At 36.2% G+C, this 19,545-nt stretch overlaps 1 protein-coding gene across 8 annotated transcripts in view; it reads right to left on the bottom strand.

The window, feature by feature from the left end:
* Positions 1-795: 795 nt before the first annotated feature.
* The window catches only part of PDS5B (PDS5 cohesin associated factor B), a 171,030-nt gene continuing 152,280 nt past the window's right edge, over positions 796-19,545 (bottom strand). For 2 of the 8 annotated variants that reach the window (XM_055140522.1, XM_055140527.1), the window contains 7 exons: positions 18,849-18,911; positions 18,078-18,223; positions 13,116-13,224; positions 8,266-8,705; positions 8,065-8,175; positions 5,275-5,413; positions 796-3,573 (listed from right to left, as the gene is read on the bottom strand). In XM_055140522.1, the coding sequence (XP_054996497.1) occupies positions 3,538-3,573; positions 5,275-5,413; positions 8,065-8,175; positions 8,266-8,705; positions 13,116-13,224; positions 18,078-18,223; positions 18,849-18,911 (1,044 nt within the window). In that variant the 3' untranslated portion in view covers positions 796-3,537. Of the gene's footprint in view, positions 3,574-5,274; positions 5,414-8,060; positions 8,176-8,265; positions 8,706-13,115; positions 13,225-18,077; positions 18,224-18,848; positions 18,912-19,545 lie in introns of those variants that run through there. The other 6 variants (XM_055140560.1, XM_055140551.1, XM_055140536.1 and 3 more) reach the window with 6 other exon arrangements.

The raw sequence follows: 19,545 nt of genomic DNA on the forward strand, positions 1-19,545 counted from the left end.
ATTCAAAATACTAAAAATGCAAAGATATAATAATCTTAAATTTTATGTACTAACACAGGTCCCAGAGCACGTAAAAGAGCTTCTCCTCCATTTATAGTCTCTAGTAAATGTTTCCTTTACTATTCATTGCCCTTTTCACATCTGAAATTACATATTTAATTATTTCTTTATCCTTCTAACCCCATAGTCAAAGTAAGCCTCATAATGGCAGTGACTTAATCTTGATCATACTTGTAGCTTCTGTAAACAGCAGACTTTCAAACAGTAGAAACTCAGTATTTGCTGAACAAATCAACAAAACTGCAACTAACAACTTATTTTCTTAGTGCTTAATCTTGAGGTTTATATTTTGCATTTATATCCTCCAGTTCTGTAATTCTTTATCAATGCTTATAAATCTGTCAGACAAGATTCTGTGAAAGAAGTGTAAACAAAAAGTATGAAAAATGCTACTTGAAAACACATTTCTTTTTCATGAAACAAAGGTTCTAAAACATAAAATTATCAAATGGCACCTTTCTTAAGACATTTAGTAAACATATTCCATTACATACTGAATCATATAAATAAAATAAACAATTATATTAGCTTTCATGTTTATTCAACTTCACAGAAAGTCCAAAAATGTGTATGAAAATTGGTTATCTACTTAAATACCAATTGTTCATTATGGTGACATAATACTATGTGGTAAGGGAGATATGCCTAAGTTAAACAAATTCTTAAATTCCTGACATTCTTTAAGTGGGCAAAAGGAAATCTTAAAAATCAAACTTACAAGTTGTAATAAGAAGATACAGAAAGTAATTTAGCCTTTAATACCTGGAACAAGTTTTACAGCCACATTTGTAATTTACATATACAGTGGAGATCACTGAAAAAGTTTCCTGTTGCACTGCAGCAAGAAATTTTATTATAATGTAGATTAAACAGATTTGCTACATAGTGCAGCAAAATAACCTCACTGAAGAGTCATAAGGTTTTCATAATGGAGCTTGTTACAGTGAGTTCAATATTTTCTTAATTTTATACAGTACATATTTTCAAAATGAACATTATCACTGAAGAGTTTGCTAACCATTGCTAGCAATTAATGTTTTGTACATACTTAATTTTACTGTCAAGTATGTGGCTCTCTCAATGTTAGTACATGAAATGTTAAGTTTAAACATAATAACAAGATAATCCCCCAAGATAAAGACTCAGGACATCAAAACTTTGATCAATATTACACCTACTTTTCTACAGAAAAATGGAAATTTTACATCATAATCTTCCCCAAAGTGAACAGACAGGTTGTAAAATCACAGACTCACCAGCATTGAACAAAACTACAATGAACATATTATTATGAAATGATGCACAGGGTTAATGTGCGATGAAATTTGGTTAACTATGATCATGCAAATAAAAATCTTCCACAATAATTTTTGTTATGTTTTATAAAATGGTCTTAAAGATATACTTTCATAAACATTTCTGGTGCAATTTAGTCAATGACAAAAATACAAAGCTATCCCTTATTCTTTATTTTATAGATTTAAAAACATGCCTTTGTACTGCTGACACAGAAAGTGTGTTTGGGAGAAATGAGCTAACAAAAAGTTTAAAAACCAATATCCTGGTCCAGCTACATATTAGCTGCCTTGATATGTAGCAGCCTCCCCTAAGCACTGGTGTCAAGATGGTTGTAAATGAATACTAGATAAACAATGAGAGATTAAGACACAGTTTAAAACATTTCTTTAAAAAGTAAAAGGCTGTTTCGTAAACATGAAGAAATCTTTAAAAGAAATATAATCATATCAATTGTGATATACACTGGAAAATAGTAAAATGTCATTTTCCAAAATAGTAGTTTCTTTATTATATCCCCCCATCTATTATAATCAATCTTGGAAATATACCTTAAACATATGATGTATTATATGAAAATGCTCCATTATTCAATGCAATAAGTTTAATAAGTTAGAATATGATTTTTTATCTGATGGTTTTAAAACTTAATGGGGGAAAAAAAAGAAAAAAAATAAGCACCTGAAATTCTAAAGTAAATTTATGTAAGCATTAAGTAGTAATCTATATGTTTTGGTTTAAAATACAGTTTATAAAACTGTATAAGGATAATGCCTTAAGTAATCTGTTTCTATAGTTTGCAGATTATAATGAAGGGGGGAATCAAAGTTTGGTCTATATCCAAATAAATTTCCACTTTTCTCAATCTGGACAAAGTGGAATTCCATTCAAAGTCTCTAAGAATGGGAAAACTACAGTAGCTCATGTAACTGGTCATATCACTCCCACCCTTACCCTCCCCCAAAACAATTTTTTGGCTCCAAAATAAAGTACAATAATAAACTCTTGATGAAAACTCTGTTATGGGGCAATCTATCATATACTATGGCTAAATAAGAATTTACAGAAAAGAGCACATCCCATTTTCAGCACTTTTTTTTTTCATAAACATGCAACTCACTATAAAATACAAAACACTTGCTTTCAAGAACATCTTTATAAAGACACACTGCATCAATAAAATTTTCTCTTTCTGATTAACTTTACACTGTTATGGAGAACTGCAACTTTTCTAACGTGTATATATCAGATTTTATATTATAGTGTAATAATTTGCATTTTCTGAACATAATGTTCAACAGGAAATATCTATACACAATAACATTCTAGACTATTAAAATCTAATTCAAATTACAGAATTTTATTGATACAGTAGATTAATAAAAACTGAAAAGGGATGATCAATTGGGATAAAGAATTCAGTACATTATTTTATAACACACACTCTTTAAAATTAAAATATTTAAAATTTCTCTCCGTAACATTTTCAATGTCATGAAAGGCCAGAAAATTCTGGGATCAATACTGAGGTGTAAAATAAACAACTTAAAGGACCATCTCACAATTTATGTGGGGTCCTCCCATCAGAGGCCTTCTTCCGGTGTAATGGCAGACAATTTAGCACCTCTGAAGATTAAGGGTGCCAGGAGTAAACACTAAGGTAAGATACACAAGGGAAAGAGACCATTTAGCTCTCCAACAAATAGCAACATCAAGAAAATGACACCATTTGTTGAAAATTTTTTCACAGTAAAATTGCAGAGAATACAAATACAAACACTAACAGTTCACTGCTTCAGATCTATTCGAACAAACTCTTCAAATCAATAGATCCAATAAACAGCTGAGGACTGTCAGTTTAAAGCCGCAGATAAAAGCTATACAAGCACTTCAGAAGTCAGAAACATTTGAAAAAAGAAAATATATATTTACAAGTTTCTTTAGTTCATATCTAAATAGCCACAGCACACTACAACCTTCACAAGACTCTCAAGTCAGTGTTACCGCCAATGCACATGGCTAAAGCGTGTGACCACAAACACACGGGGTCATCAAAGCAAGGTCCACTGTCCACCTTCAGGAGTCCCAGTTTGTGCATCAAAGGCTTTAGTCAGCCTCAAGCTTGACAAAAAATGTATTTTTTGCAAAGCTTTCACATGGAAAGTTATAAATTACACTTGTTCATCGCCTTTCTCTTTTAGAACTTCTCCGCCGTACCTTGAAAGAAAAGTCAACAGATAATTAAAATGGACACACATGTATCAGGGAACAATAATAATAATATTCAAACTGTTCTTATTTGTTCCTTTTTTTTTCTCCTTAAATATGTTCTCCTTTAAACTTTCTGCCTTGGGATCACATAAGAACCTTTCTCAGAACAGCCAAGAAGAAGGGCCAGAGAGACACGGTGCAGGGCTTAAGGCACTTGCTCTGCGCACAGTGAGCCAGTTAGATTCCCTGGTCCCCAAGTACCACCAGGGGAAGCCCCCAAACTACTAATAATACCATATATTATTACTGCTATTATTAATAACTATTAAGAAAACAAGTATTTTTTATTTCTGTGGTAAAAAGGATACATCTGACATTCAGTAACCACAGAGGCTTAAACATGTCTATGGGAATATTTTGAGTCCATCAGCTACATATAAATAATCTGAAATTTAGATATACTTTCTGGCAATCACTAATATAAGTAAAATATGACTTCAAAAAAAGTCAGTATTAGTGAGAGGTAGAGTTTTATTTAATGTATGGTGTAGCTTTTTTTTTTTAATCTAAGTATCACGTGTGGAATTCTTCAGACACCTCATTTTTAGATTTCCCCAAATCCTTGAATATTTGCACAGTATTTGCACAGCTACTTTGATACTACAATTCAGCATAGTTTCCATGGTCTCATCAACATAATAAACCCCAGTGCAGAGTGATTGGAGACAGGCAGAGAAAGGGACAAAGAACAACTGTAAAAACTGATGACAGAACACAAATGTCTCAGAAAAGATGGCTAGTTGAGCTTATTCTAAGACTTACAATTAACAGACAATAAGAATAGCTCTTACTAAAGTGTATTATAAATAATATTTTTTTAAAGGGAATACCTAAGATGTGTTAAGGAGTTTTGTTGTATGTTACTTAAAAAAAAAAGTCTCTTAGGTAGAGCCCATTTCTACCACTTTTTGTAAGTCTATTACCAACTTTATGAATTCTGAAAGGTGTATTAGACATTATTTTATTCTCTTTGACTAACTCTGAGATTCTACTGTGAAACTCAAAACATTATAAAAAACATAATGGGTATATTTAACTGGTAACATAACTCGAAAGTTAAATTCAAGATCCAACTTAAATACTTGAAATATCAATCAGTGGCTACTTGTTTGGTTCTATCTTTGCAGGCCAGGGATCAAACTTAAGAGGCTTCATATGCAGGTCAAGAGCTCAAAGGCAGAGCCACGTCCCTGGCCCATCATGCTCAGTTTTAACCACACTTTCAGTAGATTGCATACTATTTATTTTCATTTAGTTTTAGGTTTTCTTTTTTTTCTTTTTTTCTTTTTGGGTCACACCCAGCAATGCTCAGGGGTTTCTCCTGGCTTTGCACTCAGGAATTACTCCTGGCAGTGCTTGGGGGACCATATGGTATGCCGGGGATCGAACCCGGGTCGGCCGCGTGCAAGGCGAACATCCTACCCGCTGTGCTATCGCTCTGGCCCCTAGTTTTAGGTTTTCGTGAAAGATATTTCCTACTTATCCTTGCTGATATTGAAAACCAAAACCAAAAAACCACCACAAACTAATGGAGAAAAATACTTAGAAATTGCTAAGAATCAGTAAGTGCTAAATGCATCTAAGCAAATATTCATCAGCTCAGTTTTTATACTCTGTACTGTCTCATACATGACCTGTGGTACATACACTTACTGTAGAAACTTCCTCTTCCTCTGTTTCTTCCTGTGGAATATCGTCATTGACAGGAGAGCTGCCCTGAAACACATCGACTTCTTCACTTGAATCGTTTTCTTTAGTAGCTGCTTGTTTGGAGCGTCCTACTCGGCTAGAGAAAAATACATGTAAAACAAAGTGAGCATTTCCATCTTTAAGAGGAGATTACCTCATTAGAGGAAGTGCCTTTAAACATCGCATGAATTCTCATTAACATCATTATCCTCAATTACCTAACAACAACACTTTTTGATACTCTGACCCCCTAAATCAGTGTCTAATCTTGGACTCTCACAAAGTGTTACTTACCTACTAAAGAATAAAGATAACCCATGAAGAATTTTGAAACATAACCCCAAATCTGCCCTTCCTTCTATCTTTCTTAACTCAGTGAAAGACATGGACATTGACTGAACTGCTCAAAGAAAAAGTGGCTTCTCTTTTAACAGTGTATCATCTTCACCTAGCCCTACAGATCCCACTTAGAAATCTCAAGTCCAGTCACGTCTCTCCACCTTCATTTCTACTACATTCTTCCAGCCCCATCCCATCTGTTTCTGCTCTTTACAAAGTAATCTTTTAAAAAAAAAAAAGTATAGAATTATACTATGTCCCACTGAAGTTTGAATAATTTTCTAAACCTCCTTAACATAGTATAAGGTCTTAAAGACCTCATCTGTCATCTCTTACGTCTACCCACTACCCAATTCCCCATCATAATCCAGCAAACCCTAGCCTATTTCAAATTTAAAAAAAAAAAAATTGCCAAGATTTTTCCTATTTCAGAACCTTACTAATTCTTATACTCGTCATGGAACCAATGCACTATTTTCCAATGATAAAACTACGGATTCTCCCCCTACATTCTCTTAAAGGTCTCTACTTTTTCCCTTCCAAGGCATATGACAAATCAGTTAATTTCTAATTCCACATTAATGTGATTATTTAATGACAGCATGTCATAGAGCCTAGGTTTCTTAGCTTCTGTTCTTGGAAACAGGGAAGTAATCTAAAATATATGATGATGTATTTAATCAAAAATATCCCTCTTGGTTTTTAATAAGGAATACAGCTTACCAATTCTATAAGCTTAAAATACATAATATTTAATCCATGATCAAATCCAATTCTTTCACTTTATTCGTTTTTCAGGATTAACCAAACACAGGAATTAGATGGAAAAAATACATATTTTTTCTTTCTTAATTTCACTTGAGGTCAGAACACAAATAAAATTTAAAAAGGAGGAGCGTCCGTATGAGGGATAGGTAAATTACTTAGGTAGAATCTCTTTACATACTGATTTTTAAAAATTATTTATTTGCTTTAGAATATTGATATGAGAGGACTAGATAATTTCATAAAGTGATAAGCATTTAAGTTCAGATATAAATACACAATTAAAGTTATGAGCCCAAAAGATCCCTTGCTATTTTATTATTGCAAAATAAATAGTGGAAATTTGATATCCCTTAAGAGATTTTTTAAAGAACAATTTTCCCTGTTTGAATCCTAACATATTTATGAAATTCTCAAAAATATACTTACCTTTCCTTTTCACTAGAGGGAAAAATTAAATGAAAGGCAGCATGAACTAGTGGCTAGGCATTCAGGCAAATTTTCCGCTTGTGGAATACATAAAAGAGAAAAAATCTCTAAGATAACTAGTTATTTAGTTTTGTCTTGGGGCCACATCTAGTGACGCCCAGGGACCAAGCAGCTCTGTTCTCAGGCTCATATCCCCACTGTTTGGGGATCCATGTAGTGCCAGGATCAACCCTTGCCCTGGTACATGAAAGCATGCACTCAGTATAACATGCTAGCTCTCCAATCCGGAACTAAGAACTAAGTACTTAACCAAGGTGTGCTGATTAACTCTGAAAAGTCAAGCTAATGATGTCATTATATATTACTCAGAAAAAATGCAGAATTTCTAATAGAAATGTGCCAGCAGAATTTGAATAGGTGTACCACTCTATATGCACAAAGAAAACTAAAGAGAAAAATGGTGCCAAGTCTGCAAATTACAATATTGATGCTCCTGTCACATGATAAATTTTGAACAGAGGTTTGCTATTTTAACTCTTTAAATATGTTTGTGTAGCCACTCAAAATTCTATGTAAAGATGTGCAACAGGAACATCAAAACCTAAAATCAACATGTGACACATTTCTATGGATGTATTTTAAGAAAAATTAACCTATTGTTTTCCTATATAATAAAGTTCAATGAACACGTAAGACTGATAAAGCTTTTTTAGGGTGGGGTTAGTTGGAGCTGGGCCATACCCAGCAATACTTAGAAATCACTCACTCCTGGTGGTACTGGGGGACCATATAGGATGCCAGGGATAGAACCTGGGTTGGTAGTGTGCAAGACCCTACCTGCTGTGCTATTATTCTGCCCCCTAATTTTTTAAGTTAAAATTGATGAGGTGAGAGATGAAGAAAAACTGTAATGTACAATAAACAAGCAATTTAGTTAATATGCTGTGGTTATCTCTTTAGGTACCACAAAGTACATATAATAAGTAGTAAATTGTCTGGTATCCATTTATATAAAGGTTTTCCTAAATAAATGTTACCAGAGGGTTAATTAGTATGTTAATCACATAGGTAAGTTTATTAAAATTTTACCTTACCTAGTGTACTGGGGCTTAAGTATACAGAATTTAAATACAGCCCTATGTATATTTAAAAATTTATGAACTTTTGCAAAATAATTTTAAATTGGCTTGAAATTTAATATTATTTACAACTTACACATTTTTTTTTGGTTGTGATGGTGATGGCGTTTTTGATGGTCTTCCTCGTCCTTTCTGTGGTGTGGACTGTGTGGATTCAACTGCACTAGTTTCAGGAGATTCTGCTCTGCTTTGGGGAAGACCCAAATGTGGATAGCATCAAGTTATGATTTACAATGGAGAAACTAAACACACGAAGTTTAGAGTTACGGACACTTACCTCGGCAGGGCTCTCCTCGACGTTCGGTGCTGTTTACTCTTGGACTTCTGCTCTGGGTTTCCACTCTGTCTTTCTTCTTCCTCCTCCTCTTCTGCTGTGGAAGGTCCAGGTTTTTTCCTGCTTCCTTTCTTAGAAGTTTTTATTGTGGACTCTTCTTTTGGTGTGCCTCCACCAAGAGGTTTGGGTGGTCGACCTCTTTTACCTTTTTTTGGCGGACTATTCTGTTCATCCTCATTTTCTAACAGATCTTCCTTGAGTCTTTTCTCCTCAGGCCACTGTTGCTCATCTGACTCGGAGGTCGTGTGGCCTCTTTTCCGGCCACGCTGACTGCCTTTAGGCTTCGGTTCCTGTACCAACTTAGTCAGGTCATCCATACCTAGTTTTTCTTCTGAATCTGTGACACTTGTTTTTTTCCGACTTCTAGGCTTGTCCAATTCAGACTATGAATAAGAATCACAATTTAAAACAAAAAATTATTATTGTACACATTTTGAATAATTAAAAATACGATATTCACTTTAGTTATACTATTAAGACACACATGAACCAAATACATGTTGATTTTCATTTTCTCTCACTTTTTTTTTTTTTTGGCTTTTTGGATCAATTCCGGGCAATGCTCAGGGCTAAGTTATGCTGGCTCTGAACTCAGGTATTACTTCTGGCAGTGCTCAAGGGAATATACGGAATGCTGAGGACTGATTTGGGTCAGCCATATGCAAGGCAAACACCCTACCCACTGTACTATCCAGCCCCAGTGTTTTCAAAGTTTTTACTAACTCTTTAAAATCAGTGTTAATCATTCTAATTTTGTTTAGTCATTAGCATTTCCTGTCTGCACACGGCCTAATTATGCTGTTGGTATTATACTCTTAATATTATTTCTTTATAAGAGTTTTAGTCCTTTAACCAGTTTTTATTTCCGTAATTCTTCTGATTTCTGGAAAACACCCTGACATGATTAGGGATTACTCCTGGCTGTGCCTAGGGGATCATAAGGGGTTTTTAATTGCTAGTTCTGGATCACTGCCAGTCTGTGAAAAAAGTTCTTGATACTTAACTGACAGCTGTTATTGACACTTTTTTTTTTTTGCTTTTTGGGTCACACCCAGCAATACACAGGGGTCACTCCTGGCTCATGCACTCAGGAATCACCCCTGGCGGTGCTCAGGGGACCATATGGGATGCTGGGATTTGAACCCGGGTTGGCCACGTGCAAGGCAAACGCCCTACCCACTGTGCTATCGCTCCAGCCCCTGTTATTGACACTTAATTGATAGTTGTGTTGGGGCTGGACCGATAGCACAGGGTAGGACACTTGCTTTGTACATGGCTAACCCGGGTTTGAATCCCAGCATCTCATATCGTCCCCTCACCACTGCCAGGAGTAATTCCTGACCGCAGATCTAGGAATAACCCCTGTGCACCCCTGGGTGTGACCCAGAAAGCAAAAAAATAAAATAAAATAAAATAGAACAATTTTAAATAACTGAATTAAGAAATAAGTGCCACTTAAATAACAACCTAATAGGTTGCTTGTTTTGTTTCTTTTTTCTGGACCACACCCAGCAGTGCTCATGGCTTACTCCTGGCTCTGTCTCAGGTCAGGAATCACTTCTGGCAGGGCTGCAGGGCATATGGGGTGGCAGGGATCAAACCCAGGTCAGCTGCATGCAAGGCAATGCCCTACCCACGGTGCCATATGTCCAGCCCCTACTTATATAAGAATATTTCCCATGATTACTGATTTAACAGAGAAAACTTTCAGTGTTAAGGAAATAACCTTCTGGTATTAGCTTAAGAATTCATATTTGTCAGGAATGGATTTCAAATTTTATTTGTATCTTTTTGTCAAGATCTGAGATTATTCTGTATTTCTATTATTTGACATACTGGTACAGTATATTAAAATACGTGAGCAATAAATATAATAAAATTCTAATATCCAGAGAGTGGGGTTGAGTCCTACAATTGATTTTTATATTGGAAATCACACCTAATTTTAAGTACTGCAATTCATTTTGTGTTCAAACATCTGAAAAGATGTCTGAATTCCTTATGTTCTGGAAAAGGCTGGTGGTAAATATAAAATGTCTTTTTGACAATACTATAATCTAGTTTCCTAGATTTTACATATTCTAGTTGAATTTTATTTATTAGAGCCTATAAAACTGAGGAGGAAGTATGTTGTCTGTTAATATTTGAATATTTAAGAATAATTTAAAGCGAAGCTGGTGGAATGCAAACAAGATGGTATCTACTGGCCTTTAAATTGAATTTCTAAATCCAAACAATAATAGTGAGTTTTTTGTTGAAATATTGAATGTAATCAAAGTAAAGTGAAAGTAAAGTGAAATTTATCAGTTACATAGGCGGGGTGAGGGCTGGGGAGGGGGGAGGAGGGAGGTATACTGTGACTCTTGGTGGTGGAATATGTGCACTGGTGAAGGGATGGGTGTTCGAGCATTCTATGACTGAGACTTAAATCTGAAAGCTTTGTAACTTTCCACATGGTGATTCAATAAAAAAAAATTTAATTTTTAAAAAAATTAAAAATAAAAAATAAAAGCGCATTTTGCATAAAAAATAAATTGAATTTCTATCTCATAACACTCACCATTTAAAGTATTTTCCAGTTGAAACTAGCTGATTTTAAAAACTGATGCAATCAATGTTACACAAAACAGCAAAAGGCATCCATATAATCATTCATATATATATATATATATAGATAGATAGATATCTCATATCTCCTGGCTCTGCACTCAGGAATTACTCCTGGCGGTGCTCAGGGGACCATATGGGATGCTGGGGATCGAACCCGGGTCAGCCGCATGCAAGGCAAATGCCCTACCCACTGTGCTATCGCTCCAGCCCCTAAAAGTATTTTTTAAAAAGAAGCTTTGCTCTACATTTCTCCAGCAGGCAGGGAATACAGACTCATGACAGTTCTCGCCTTGCACGTGCCGAGCCCTGCACCAGGAAAAACAATACTTATAAATGAAATATTAGAAGCACACATATAATGTATAGGAGAAAAATATTTAAAAACTAGAAATACTGTTCCTCACAATGAGGGTGGGGCACTGAAGTGGGGACAGAACATGCATGTGAGAATGGGTGCGCTCATTGATCTTCCAACAAGATGAACTTCTCAACTGTCCATTCAAGGCGCTAGTGTCGCAGCACATGGTAACACGTGTCATGAGTGATAATAAGAGTCCTGCACTCCTCTACTTGAGAAGCAGGCTGAGAAGACACAAATGCCTTTTCCAACTCAAGGGCTCTCATCTATAAATCCAGGCAACAGAACTCCTTTCTGGAACAGTAATCAATTTTTAATTCTGTTTGGGTAAATTTTTTTAACAACCAATAAAAATCAAAATTTATAGTATATACGGGGCTGGAGCAATAGCACAGCAGGTAGGGCGTTTGCTTTCCATGTGGCTCAACCGGGTTCGATTCCCATATGGTCCCCCGAGCACCACCAGGAGTAATTCCTGAGTGCAAAGTCAGGAGTAATCCCTGTGCATCGCCGTGTGTGACCCAAAAAAAAAAAATTTTTAGTATATAGTAAGGAGTTAGAATGACTCTAGAGTTTTAATTTTTTTTTTAAACAGAGAAACAATAATAATCTGGCAAAATAAATCACTGGAGAAACTTGAAAACAACTGAAAATAATTTAAGCCTCTTTGGATATATATGTTGGGTCAGTGTAAAACAAAAAGTATGGTAATATTTTACAAAAATAAAACTTATTAACAATTTTCCACATATAATGATGTAGACTTAAATGTATTGACTCATCACTCTTGCAATCAATAAAAATATTATTCATTATAGCAACAAAAAACCAGCAGAGCAGCTCATCTCTGCTAATTCACTTATTCTAATAAACCATACCAGTAAACGAATCCACATTTTACTCAAGAAATGTTTAACACTACCTACAAAGTCAAAAGTATTCAGGCCATCACCTTACGTTGGAAAACCTGTATTCTCTATCTGCAAAAAACTAACATATATGTCTTGAAATGACATTTGCTAATGTTAACATTTGTTAACCCACATTTTTGTCTTTGCTAATAGATTTCAAAATTAAATAAGGTCTACTTTATGAAAAGTAGATAGTATTTCCTATCTTTACCAGGCACTTATTAAAGTCCAAGGAATTGGGGTACAAAGCACAAAAAGGTGGAAGTGCTTCCTCTGGGCTCATCTCCAGCATCTATGGGAGGGCTAAGGAGCATCACCATCAGGTTGCCTGAAGGCTGACAACACCAGGAAGTGCAGCAGGAAGACCTTCCTGAGCACACTGGGGAGGACCCTACTTAAAAAACTGGTTCAAGAACTCAACTTTAAGGCCAAAGGGACAGCGCAACAGGCTAAATGTATACTTTGCTAGCTAGAGGGCCCATACTCTGCTTAGCATGATCTCCTACACATTGCCAGGGATGACTCCACCAAGACAGGTGGAACTCCTGAGCACTGCCAACCATGGCCAAATATAACTAAAACCAACCAAACAAATGAATAAAAACATTTACTTTAAACAATATGTCCCCCAATTTTGGGAATAAGCCTAAATGGCTTTGTTTTTGAGGTGTTTTTGTTCACAGTTTTGAGTATGGAGCTGTCATGTTTGATCACAAAAACCTAAAATGTAAAGGCCAACTTATTAGAATGCAAGAAACAAAGATTCCGTATATTTCAATTACATGTGGAAGGTAATTATAAACTCAATTTGTGATTAAAATCACAGAAAATCAAATGTCAGATTTGAGCAGCTCTCTAGAAAAATTTATAGTTAAATTATTAAAATTATTATAAAATCAAACCAAGTATCTCACCCTTACAAGATCAGAGTCGTCTCCTCTCTTGTCATTTTTTTTTCCCGGCAAAGGCGAAGATATCGTGTAATCCTCATTCTCACTGTGATCCATTTCAGAACTATCAAGCCTTTTAACACAGACATTTAGAACTGTTACTACAAATAACCTAAAAAGTTTTTTTGTTCCACACCATATGCTTTAAAGCATTACAAGGAAGAAGTACACTCACTTTTCCTCCAAAATATCAGTTTTCTTTTACTATATTTAGAAATAAATCAGTAAGCAATGAAAGGCTGGAGCAATAGTAGCTGCAGGCGGCTGACCCAGGTTCGATTCCCAGCATCCCATATGGTCCCCCCACCCCCCAGCACCTCCAGGAGTAATTCCTGAGTGGAAATCCAGGCGTAACTCCTGTGTATCACCGGTGTGACCCAAAAAGCAAAAAAAGGGGAAAAAAAGAAAGAAATCAGTAAGCAAAGATAAAGCACATTTAATTCAAAAATAGGAGAAAGTTTTCTTAGAAACTCAGCCTGGAAGGTAACTGGAAAAGCAGGGCTGTATGCTTCAGTGTGGGAAGGCTCCAGCCAGTACTCGGCACTGGGGTCCTCTCAGCACCACACCAGAGTCGCCCTCAGGCACCGCAGGGTGTGGTCCCCAACGAACAAATCACAGATTTAGTATTTTTCTTGTATCGTTCTTAAAGGGTTGGAGCAATAGCACAGCAAGTAGGGCGTTTGCCTTTCATGCGGCTGACCTGGGTTCGATTCCTCTGCCCCTCTTGGAGAGCCCGACAAGCTACGGAGAGTATCTCACCCACACGGCAGAGCCTGGCAAGCTACCTGTGGCATATTCGATATGCCAAAAACAGTAACAAGTCTCACAATGGAGACATTACTGGTGCCCACTCAAGCAAATCAATGAGCAACGGGATGACAGTGACAGTGATCGTTCTTAAAACAAATTTGATTCTGCAGTGGGAACATACAGTAAATTACAATTTTCTTTGTTAGCAAGTAAAATTAATTATCTACCACTCAATCTTCACTGTTTCCTTACTCCGGCAGTCCACACTTTCTTCTTCTCATCAGCATTTCACAACCTCTGATAATGCTAGAAGTATTATGTTTACTATATACTACCTTCCCCTGTAAGAATATAAGAATGGCGGGGCTGGAGCAGTGGCACAGCAGGTAGGGAGTTTGCGGCCGACCCAGGTTAGATTCCCAGTATCCCATATGGTCCCCCGAGCACCCCCAGGAGTAATTCCTGAGTGCATGAGCCAAGAGTAACCCCTGTGCATCACCAGATGTGACCCAAAAAGAAGAAAAGAATGTAAGCATGACTGTGTTGTCAATATTAAATTATTAATTTTAAACAGACTAAGCAAAATATTAAGCAAAATAGACTAAGCACTTGCTTCAGTATCTAAACAGAGAAGCACTCCATGAATACTTAGAAAATAGATTCACAGCATCACAGCCCTCATAGGTGAGATAAAAAGGCACAGCCTTCTGTGCTGGCTAAGTTCATCCTTAAATGATCTCAAGAACTCTTTACACACATTTTTAAGCTCTAGATTTTAATCTCTGGCCCCAACAGCTACCCTGAACTCTCCAGTTTCCCATATTCAGTGCCTACTCAACACTTCACTTAAATTGCTAAGAGTTTCTATAGTCATCTTAACCACAATTTTATTTCTGTTCCCAGGCCCCCCAGACCAGCCCCGTGCTTTCCTCCCACCCTCTCTCGTGACTTTTGCAATTAGATACATATCGCTATGGAAGTGCTCAAACTAAATGCCCAAGTTACATCCTTCACATCCCCCTCCCATACTGATTTACACCTAACCACAATCAGCAATAACATTTTGATTCATCCATGAAAATAAGTTCTAAATTCTTAGCATTTTACCCAGTATCTTCCTCCCTCTTCATTTCTTCTCTAGATTACTGTTTCCAACCTCAGTTCCAGCTACTCTTGTCTCTACAAATAACCAGGGAAGTATTTTATTAACTTATTTTATATTTTAGGTGTTTGGTTGTTTCTTTTTCTTTCTTTTTTTTTTTTTTTTTGTACTGGTGAAGCCAGCAATGCTCAGGGGTTATTCCTAACTCAGCACTCAGGAATCACTCCTGGTGGTGTTTGGTGGCCCATATGATATGCTGGGAATTGAATCTGGATCTACTGTGTGCAAGGCAAACACTCAAACACTCTCCCCACTGTCCTATCTCTCCAACCCTCCAGAGAAGCATTTTAAAAGCATAAATTAGATAATGAACTCTGAGTATTTTATAGTTGTACTTAAAAATCAAACCCAAACTTCTTACATTATCCACAAAGTCCAAACTTAATTTGGCTATCACTAAACTTGATTTTGTTTACCACTCTTCTCATTCCTTCTCTAAAAAGTAAATTAATCTCAAATATACCAAGCTCATTCCCTTCAAAAGACTTTAGTGAAGAAAAATCTGAAGAAAAAAAATGACAAAAAAGTAAAGCTTAACAAAATATTTATTTTGAAAAGTATAGTAGGGGAGTAAAAATCATTTATTTTGAATAATGGGAAGTAAGGACAGGGTAAAATCATAATAATCTTGAAAGCAAACAAAGGGGCATTTAAGACAAACAGTCTGAGTTTTACAGTTAATTTTAATCAGTTATGATTAAAGAAAGGAAATGAATGAATTGATAACAGAAAGGGACATAAAAATATCATTAAAAAATATAGTGGCATGCAGGAGAGAAAATCCACTGAAAAAGTCAGGTATGTGGGACCATGGGACCAGAAACTCAAAGCATTAGGCCTCACTGGGCGAGACTGGCTGCCACTTCCCGTCTCCCCACCTTTAGGGTCCCGGCTGTCATGCCTACGAGCTGCCTCCGGCTGCTATTTAAGCACATTAATGGCCAGAATCCAGAGACTCACACATCATCTCCAGCCAATCAGCTCGCTGCAAGGATGGCTCCGGACCCCAATTATTTAAATTTTTATGATCCCAGGAGCACACAGCCACTTCTGCTGCCACGTGAAACATCATACTCTTTTTTGTTGTTGTTGTTATTGTTGAATCACTTAAGATAGACCCTTACAGACATCTTGTACTATTCATAACAAGCAATTCAGAATAAATTATCTAGCATCTGCCTGTGGGAGACTTGAGTGGTGATGGGAAACTTCGAAATACTGGTGATGGGAAGGTGTAATGGTGCTGAGATTGGTGTTGAAATATTGAATGTGATCCAATTATTGTGAACAACTTTATAATAAATTTTTAATAAAATAAATATATGGTGACAAAAGTTAGCACAGAGGAAGTCAGAGACGATTTTGAGTCTCTCATCCTAAGTGAATGAATTATATCAGCTTTGATGAGAATTAGAAATTTAAGGAGAAAATGCAGTAATTCAAGAAATAAGTTATTGGAAATGGAAAACGTCTTGGCTATATTCAGGGCCATTCACCAGACTTGTCCAAATAACAGATTAAAAATCACTTAGGCATCAGTCACTAAAATGCATTAATACAGAAAGTTAGAACAAACAAAAGTTATTAAGGTGGCTTGTCTTCTACTTCTATTTTGCTATAAATCATTTAACAGTTTATTCAGTGTAAGAAAACTGCTAAGATATTTTAGAATGTTTCTATTGTACAGTTACAAAAAATGCAAAAAGTAGCATAGTCTTTCATAATAACTTAGCAAAATTAATACAGTGACTATTTAGTCCTGGATAAGGTTTTTCCGCTAACAAATGGTAAACTAAGTCCTATGCCCAAACCAGTAAAACAGCAAATTATTTTTTCTCCTTTTCCTCCTTAAATGAAGAAAAAACAGAATCACCTTTAAAGCAGAATTTGAAAATGCATTATTTTAAAACTAATTTTTAAACAAATGTTTATATATGTGCATGGTGTAAAGAAATTCAAACAAAAAGTATGTTATACTCTTACACGAAATTACCAAGTACACTAGTAAAGACTGTGTACTCTTCCAAAAACTTCTTGTACACAAACAAGCAAATGAGAATATAAACCCTTTAGTTGAAACTCAATGATACCACACTGTTCTGTTCTTTGTCTTTTTCACTCAACAATGTATTGTGAAACTCTTCTATTATACCTCATCATTTTTTAATTTTCTAAATAACTCATACTTTATCATTGCAGAGAGGGGGTGGTGATGGCACCACACCCAGCAATGCTCAGTTTACTCCTGGCTCTGTGCTCAGGAATCATTCTGCATGATGATCAGGGGACCACATGGATGCAGGGGATCCAACCAGGGTGAGCCATGTGCAAGGCAACCCTCCCCACTATATACTATCTCCCTGGCCCCAATGCATTCCATTTCATGGATGGACCATTATTTCAGAGTTTCACAAATGCTAGATATTTAGGGTGGAAATTGATCAAGATTAACCCAATAAGGATAAAATGGAGTACCTATCTGAAATAAGCAAGCAAATGGATTTTGCAAATGATACTGCTATCAAATGACGGAGTAAAGTTCAGAACGGTATTGATTTCTATTCGGTAACCTCAAATGTTTTAGAGATTATTTTGGATCTCTCAGCCTTGTTGAAATTCTTAAATGAAATTTGGATTGGGGGGGATGGGGCCACAGCCAGGAGTGCTCAGAATTTAGGCCTGGCTCTGCTTACAGGACCAATCCTAGAGGGGCTCAGGGGACCATATGAAGCACCAGGGATCGAACCTAGATTCAGGCTCACGCAATCCAGCACCTCGCCCTCTGTATTATCTTCCAGTTCAAGTTATGGTATTTTTTTATTTTTATTTTTTTTAATTTGGGGACCACATCTGGGGTACTCATCAAGGGTTACTCTTGCTTGACACTCAAGAATCACTCCTGGCAGTGCTTGGGGGATCATATAAGATGGTAGGGATCAAATCCGGGTCAGCCACTTACAAGACAAGCGCCCTTGCCACTTGTACTATCCTCTAGCCCCCTGATATTTACTTACCTCCCTTTTATTCTCCCAGGAGAGCTTGGGTTTGAGCTGCTGCTTGCATTGCTTACAGTTTCCATCCGTGATGATTTTGTCTGAGACTGTTTGCCTGCTGATGAAAGCGGCTTATTAACAGCTCCTAGAACATTGGTTGCTTTGGGCTGAAATGAAAAAGGCATCTCTCTTTCTATCTGATTAAAGCCAAAAAAATAAGCTTACATATAAAGAACCACAAATTGCATCTTTGTCAAGGGGTGTGTGTGTGTGTGTGTATGCATATCTATATAAAACATAAAAAATGTTTATCCTTACATAATAACTGTAACTTATCACTGGAACAAACACAAAATAATAGACAGTACAGTGTTAAGTCTCTTTGTTAAAAAAGGAAAGGGCTTACATAAAAAGTAATAAATGAAACTGTACAGGAAACATAAAAAAATATGTTATCAGGAACTCGCTATGAAAGTATGTGACAAAATTTGTTTTACTTTTAATATTTTAATCACAATCTTATAGTAGGACAAGATATTAACAATCAAGGTCCCTATTATAAGGACCTTCATTTTATTATAAGCTAAAAAGTTTAGTCATGTATCCCAGTTTGATTCTATAAAATATAATTTCTTACTAGTATATGGCTACCAATAGACCTACTATAGATATCTAACAATTATTTATATCTTCCTTGAGATACAGTTTTAAACAAATAAAAAAATAACACCACTATGTCAATAGTCACACTTAAATAAACTACACAGAATTACAATAATTTTCAAAACGTACTTTTCCAGGAGTGAAAAACGATTTCATTTCTGGAGGCAAATAATTTTTGGTGTTACTGAAGTTCTATAAGCAAGGGAAAAAGATGGAGTCAGTGAATACGGAAATACTATCTCTGAGGCAATTCAAATCCCAACAAAGCATGAAGTAGACTTTGATTTAAAGTATCTTCAACGCACATGTGTACACAGTTATCTACCTGTAGTTTCTTTTTGGATGGTCATTATCTCACAGGCCTACGTGTTTGATCATATTTTCTCCTGTGTATAAAATTCTAAACACAAACTCTACATCAGTGGCTTCCAACCTTTTTCACCTGAAAGCCACTGTTCTAGATATCCTAAAAAATCTTTTAATCTTGCATACTATAGTTTGGCCCATTTTCTGTTCTTCACAGCATTTTTAAGAGTAAGGGCTACCTTTTTATGATATCATATGGGCCAACTATTGATAAAGATCCCTCTAAATCTTCCTGTAATATGTGGCCAGAGCAGTAATACAGAAGGTAGGGTGCTAGCCTTTGCATGTGGCCACCCTGGGTTTGATTCCTAGCACCCCATACAGTCCCCTAAGCTTGCCAGGAGTATCTCTGAATACAGAACCAGTGGGCCCTGAACACTGCTGGGTACTGGGGGGCAGGGGAGGAGGGAAGGGGAATCTTCCTATAATGTAATGTTTAGAATATATTTATGTCAACATA

Source organism: Sorex araneus, chromosome 1 (genome assembly GCF_027595985.1).
Source record: "Sorex araneus isolate mSorAra2 chromosome 1, mSorAra2.pri, whole genome shotgun sequence".
Taxonomy (NCBI): Eukaryota; Metazoa; Chordata; class Mammalia; order Eulipotyphla; family Soricidae; genus Sorex; species Sorex araneus.